Source organism: Lupinus angustifolius, unplaced genomic scaffold, assembly GCF_001865875.1.
Source record: "Lupinus angustifolius cultivar Tanjil unplaced genomic scaffold, LupAngTanjil_v1.0 Scaffold_119_32, whole genome shotgun sequence".
Taxonomy (NCBI): Eukaryota; Viridiplantae; Streptophyta; class Magnoliopsida; order Fabales; family Fabaceae; genus Lupinus; species Lupinus angustifolius.
Window position 1 is genome coordinate 1,054 of NW_017725010.1, and position 5,806 is coordinate 6,859.

The 5,806-nt window shown below is 34.5% G+C and overlaps 1 protein-coding gene across 1 annotated transcript; it reads left to right on the forward strand.

The window, feature by feature from the left end:
• Positions 1 to 362: 362 nt before the first annotated feature.
• On the forward strand, positions 363 to 1,097 carry LOC109339899 (agamous-like MADS-box protein AGL62). The gene has a single exon (XM_019577428.1). It carries the CDS (start codon positions 363 to 365, stop codon positions 1,095 to 1,097), a length of 735 nt encoding a protein of 244 aa, XP_019432973.1.
• The last annotated feature ends 4,709 nt before the right edge of the window (positions 1,098 to 5,806 follow it).

Genomic DNA, 5,806 nt, shown 5'->3' on the forward strand with positions numbered 1-5,806 from the left:
TATTACCAATTTCGAATTATTTTATTTATGTATGATGAACACATTAATTTCATGCTCAAGTGCTAGTATAAAATATTATATTCTTTGTATAAATATTACATATGTACCAATAATATGAGTATATATTTACATTCATTTAACATTATTAAACTATTCTGTCATTCAAATATAGATAAGAATTAAATAATTAATGATTTTTTTCTATATACATGCATTTAGTCTAAAACACAAAAAGGTGACTTAATAAGATAAGATGTAATATAAACTTCATTCCCTAAAGAGTATAAATTGAGAACCATTCTCTACCATTTCTTGTATCTCTCATAGCCTATCTTTCCCTAAGCATCCATTTTCATTGAGCCATGTCTAACTCAATCCCCAGCTCTAGTAACCCAATCCCTAGCTCTAGTAACCCAAAGAAGAACAAGGGTCGTAGAAGGATTGAGATGAAAATGATAGCCAAAGACAGCAACCTACAAGTCACATTCTCCAAACACCGCACTGGGCTATTCAAGAAAGCGAGCGAGCTTTGCACTCTTTGTGATGCAAAATTTGGGTTAGTTGTCTTTTCTCTTGCAAAAAAGGCTTTCTCCTTTGGCAAACCTAGTATTGATGTTGTTGTAGACCGCTATCAAATGAGGGACCAACCACTGAACCTGGGGAACATGCAATATCTTGAGGCTCACAGAAATGCTAATGTTCAGGAGCTTAATGATAAGATTAATCGGATCAATGAAGATCTTGAGATTGAGAAGATGTGCAGTGAAGAGTTGGCTAAGCAAAGGAAAGAGGAACAAGAACATTTCTGGTGGGCTGCTCCAATTGAAGAGATCAATGGAGAACGATGTGATCAATTTATGTTGGCTCTTGAGAATCTGAAGAAGAATGTGCTTGGTGTTGTTGAAAGGCAAAATAATGATGAGGGCGTTGCTACTGCTGCTGCTCCTATCCCACCTCCTCCTCAATTTTTTACAGGTGGTGCATCTTCTTCAAACAACGCTTTGCCACCGCCGCCTCAGCCACCAACTCTGGAGTTTCAAGTGCAGCCGCCACCGCCACCTCAGCAGTTTCCTGTGAATCCACAACCACCACCTTAGTAGTTTATGCATCCACAACCACCCCCTCAGTAGTTTATGCAGCCACAACCACTACCTCATCAGTTTCCGATGTATCCACCACCACCACCACATATGCTTCAGAACAAGTCCATGATGCTGCCAAATAATCTGTTCAATGATGGCATGATGAATCACCCAGCCTTCAATAATAATAATATGGGAGGATATGGACCTGCAGGTGGGTTCTTTTGATCCATTTCAATCCAAATCCACCCTAATCCAAATATTCTTTACCAAAAGTTTTTTATTCTTCTATACCAACCCAATGATGTTTTGCTAACTACTTAAATGTGTCAGTATGATAATTAATGAGAACTAAAATGAGGTGTGCTATTTATTACTATGCAAAATCTTATTAGCTTGGTATAGAGGCATAAAAAACTTCTGGTATAGAAAATTTGGGTTCAAAATATGCCCTCTCTTTTTTTTTAATAATTTACTGTATTTCAATTTCTATATTTACCAGTTTCATAGTTGGGACTGATAAGGGTTTGGATTTTCATTATGTTGCTTGTCTTGTCTGTTTATGGCATGTCTATCATAATATTTGTCATTTTGTACTTCTGAATGTATTATCAAATTAAAGGCATATTTCTTTTTAATATTTCAAGATCTCTTTAAATAATGTATATTATGATAACATGTTTAGGGCTCTCAAATTATGAACTCCCAAAACAAAATAAATAATGAATATTATTGCTAAAACTAACCAGAATTGATTAAACTAACAATTCAGATCATGAACTATAATACCAATTTATTTTTTATTTTTTAGATATATGAAAGAGCCTTGTTGAATCATACGTGAAAATTATTATTGAGGAACCCTTCAAAATTATCATATACGTACAACATAAATGTGACCTATGATATAATATTTTCTTAACTTCAATTCTATCATATTCATACTAATACTAAATCCGTCATACATGCAATCTAACTGTTAAATAAAAAAGTGAATCATTGGAAAAAATATGGACGACGGAATTATTTGTTTTATTTCAATTAACTAAAATTTATTAAAAAATTTGTATTGCTCGAGTTTTATATGATTATAACTAATGAGAATAAAGTATCTCCTCGTATAAGGAGAAATTTATCTCTCTCTGTTAGTGAAATCATGACATGTGACCTATTTCATCATTTTCTATAAAAAAAATCTAAAACTAAATAAAATAGTACACATGTCATACTTTTACTAGCTTAAGAAGATAAGTTATCTCTTCATGTGAGGAGATACATTATTCTCATAACTAATATAGTAAAACCTTATTATGATCCTAGAAAGGTCTGCAACCAATGAATTAATTCCTCAAAGTTTAGATCTCTCAACTATTCTGAAAGATCAACATTACACTAGAATTCGCATTTAATAACGCTCATTCAAAAATGTACGTGTGTTGCATGCTGTTAAATGTAAGGTTGAAGGTAATTAACAGAATTCGGTGAAGCAAACACTGTTAAATATGATGGATAGATGTGCAATCAACAACGCCTAATGAAGCAATCATTGTTGTTTTTAGGACATAGAGAGTCAACATCATTTAGTTATGCAGGTGTTGTTGAAAGTGACATAGCACTTTGTATAGTGAGTGTTGTTGGATGACATATATTGGCGTTTCGTGTAACCTAACTACATATATGTAATTATATACACTAGTAAACAGATTATACAATAGTTAGGAAAGAATGAACTAATTTTTTCCTATGTATTATTGTAGATTATATTAGTTTGGTAGTCTGTATAGATAGATATACGAGTATATATAAGATTGTGAAATAGAAAATGTAATTATTGTTGCCGAAATAAATGAGATTGTTTATATTTGTCATAATATTGTGTTATTATATGTGTTTTGTGTTGTTTGATATATACGTGACAATATACTAAATGTGTTTGATTTATCCTACCGGAACTATTTGATATAACAGTACTATTTGATGTGGTGTTATATCAAATAGTATTGTCATAAGAATCAACATTTACTGTAGCAAGTGTTGTAAATATGTCGCCATTTCACACTTTCAACAACACTTACTTAAGGAAGTTCTGTTGATAGTGGCATATTCAACAACGCTTGCTTGAGGAAGTGTTATTGAAAGTGATAAATTAAATAACGCTTTCTAGAACAAGCACCATTGAAATTGATATATTCAACAATGCTTACTTGAGAAAACACTGTTGAAAGTGACACATTTAACAATGCTTTCTAGAGCAAGCGCTATTGAAAGTGGCACATTCAACAACCTTTCTTCAAGCGAGAACTATTGATGAAAAGAATGAATTAGCTTTATGAGAATGAACATATTTGTCTAGTGCTAAATAGGTGTAATGAATTTCTGATTAAAATTTCCAAAATGGGGGTTCATCGATTCAAATTATGGTAATACTTTTACATATACGACAAAAAGGAATAAAACTCGGATTCCTAAAATTAATATATAAGGAATTTTGACTAAAAGTGTTGCTTGTGCAGTAAATATTCTCTTGAAAACACTCCATGACAAGAAAAACAATAAAAAGTATAAAAGAGATTAACAAATCCAAATAGATTTGGCTCAAGATTAAACTGAATGAAATGAGGGATGATATTTTTCCCACATCCTTTTACCCATAATTCATTATTATTCATTACAAAAAAATGTGTTGGAAATGACGATGGGTAAGTTATAACAAGATGGTTGAGATTTTTGTAAAAATAAATTGATAAGAATGGTGACATAAATGTTTTCTTCTCACAACTCAATCAAGAACTAAAACTTAAATTAATCTCCAATTATGTATTGAACATTTTTTTATAAGGAGGGGTTTGTTTACATTCAAGTTAAGTTATAACAGTTACAATTAATCTCAGTCCTTTATTTTCTTCAATCCAACGGACCAAATGAGTGAGTGCAATAAATGATGAAAGAGAAAAGGAGAAATTTTAAATAACTTTTAAGTTTCACCTATTTGAGGAATTCTCTGAATTCGGTGACGAATATCATAAGCTTTCTCAGATTAGCGGGGTACTATAGGAAAATCATTGAAGGATTTTCAAAGTTAGCCTTGTCGCTAACTACACTAATGAGAAGCTTTCTCAGATTAGCGGGGTACTATAGGAAAATCATTGAAGGATTTTCAAAGTTAGCCTTGTCGCTAACTACACTAACGAGGAAACAAACCCTTTGTCTGGACGACGAAATGCGAATGAAGTTTTCAAGAGTTGAAGAAGAGATTGACCATATCGACTGTATTAGTCTTGCCAGATCCCAACGAAAACTACAACATATATTGTGACGCCTCGAAGCAAGGATTAGGTTACGTGTTGATGCAACAAAGGAAAGTAGTGGCTTATGCGTCAAGGCAGTTAAAGACACATGAGCAGAACTACCCAACGCACAATCTGGAAATAGCTGCAATCGTGTTTGCCCTCAAGGTGTGGAGACACCATCTGTATGGTGTGAGATTCAAAGTTTTCAGCAATCACAAGAGTCTGAAGTACCTGTTCGACTAGAAGGAACTGAACATGAGACAAAGACGATGGATGGAATTCCTCAAGGACTGCGATTTTGATCTTCAGTACCACCCCGGAAAAGCTAACATGGTGGCTGATGCATTGAGTAGGAAGTCTTTGCACATTTCAACCATGATGGTCAAAGAAATGGAACTGACAGTGGTTCAGGGATTTGAATTTAGCGGTTCAAGTAGGACCTAAAAGTTTGATTTTAGGTATGCTTACCGTAACAAATGAGTTTTTGGAACAACTGAATGGTTTATAAGGTTCGGATCCAAAACTACAAGAAAATAGAGTCTTGTTGGCTGAAGGGAAAGCTCTAAAATTTCAGGTAGGAACCGATGGAGTACTCAAATGCAAGAATCGAGTCTGCGTGCCAAGAGATCTCGATTTAAGAATGGAAATCTTGGACGAAGCTCATAAAAGAAAGCTATGTATTCATCCTGGAGCTACCAAGATGTATCAAGACTTGAAGAAGATGTTTTGGTGGTCCAGTAAGAAGAAAGATGTAGCGGAGTATGTCTCTTATTGCTTAGTGTGCCAGAAAGCAAAACTTGAGCACAAGCGACCCGGTGGAGAACTTCAACCCTTGGATATCCCTGTATGGAAATGGGATAGCATTTCAATGGACTTCGTGAGCGGTTTTCCACAAACTTAGAAGGTTTATGACGTTGTTTGGTTAATTGTGGATCGTTTGACAAAGACGGCTCACTTTCTACCAATCAACATAAAGTACTCTTTGGAGAGACTGGAAGAGTTGTACATTAACGAAATAGTCTGATTACATGTTATTCCTACAAATATCATCTCGGATAGAGACCCACGCTTCACCTCGAAGTTTTGGAATGGTTTACAAACAGCTTTAGGAACCAAGTTGAGTATGAGTTCAGCCTACCATCCGCAGACTGATGGTCAATCAAAAAGGACTATCCAATTATTGGAGGATCTTCTTAGAGCTTGCGTATTGGAGAATTCAGGAAGTTGGGCTGACTATCTACATTTAATCGAGTTTACCTACAACAATATTTTCTGCTCTAGTATCGGCATGGCGCCATATGAAGCTCTCTATGGCAGAAAGTGTAGAACACCCCTATGTTGGATTGAGGCAGGAGATAATCTAGTATTAGGACCCGATGTAGTTCAACAGACGAAGGAGAAAGTAAGGATGATTAGGGAAAACATGAAGACGAC

Coding starts and splice junctions, on each gene's coding strand:
- LOC109339899 (XM_019577428.1), top strand. CDS start 363: ATGTCTAACTCAATCCCCAGCTCTAGTAACCCAATCCCTAGCTCTAGT.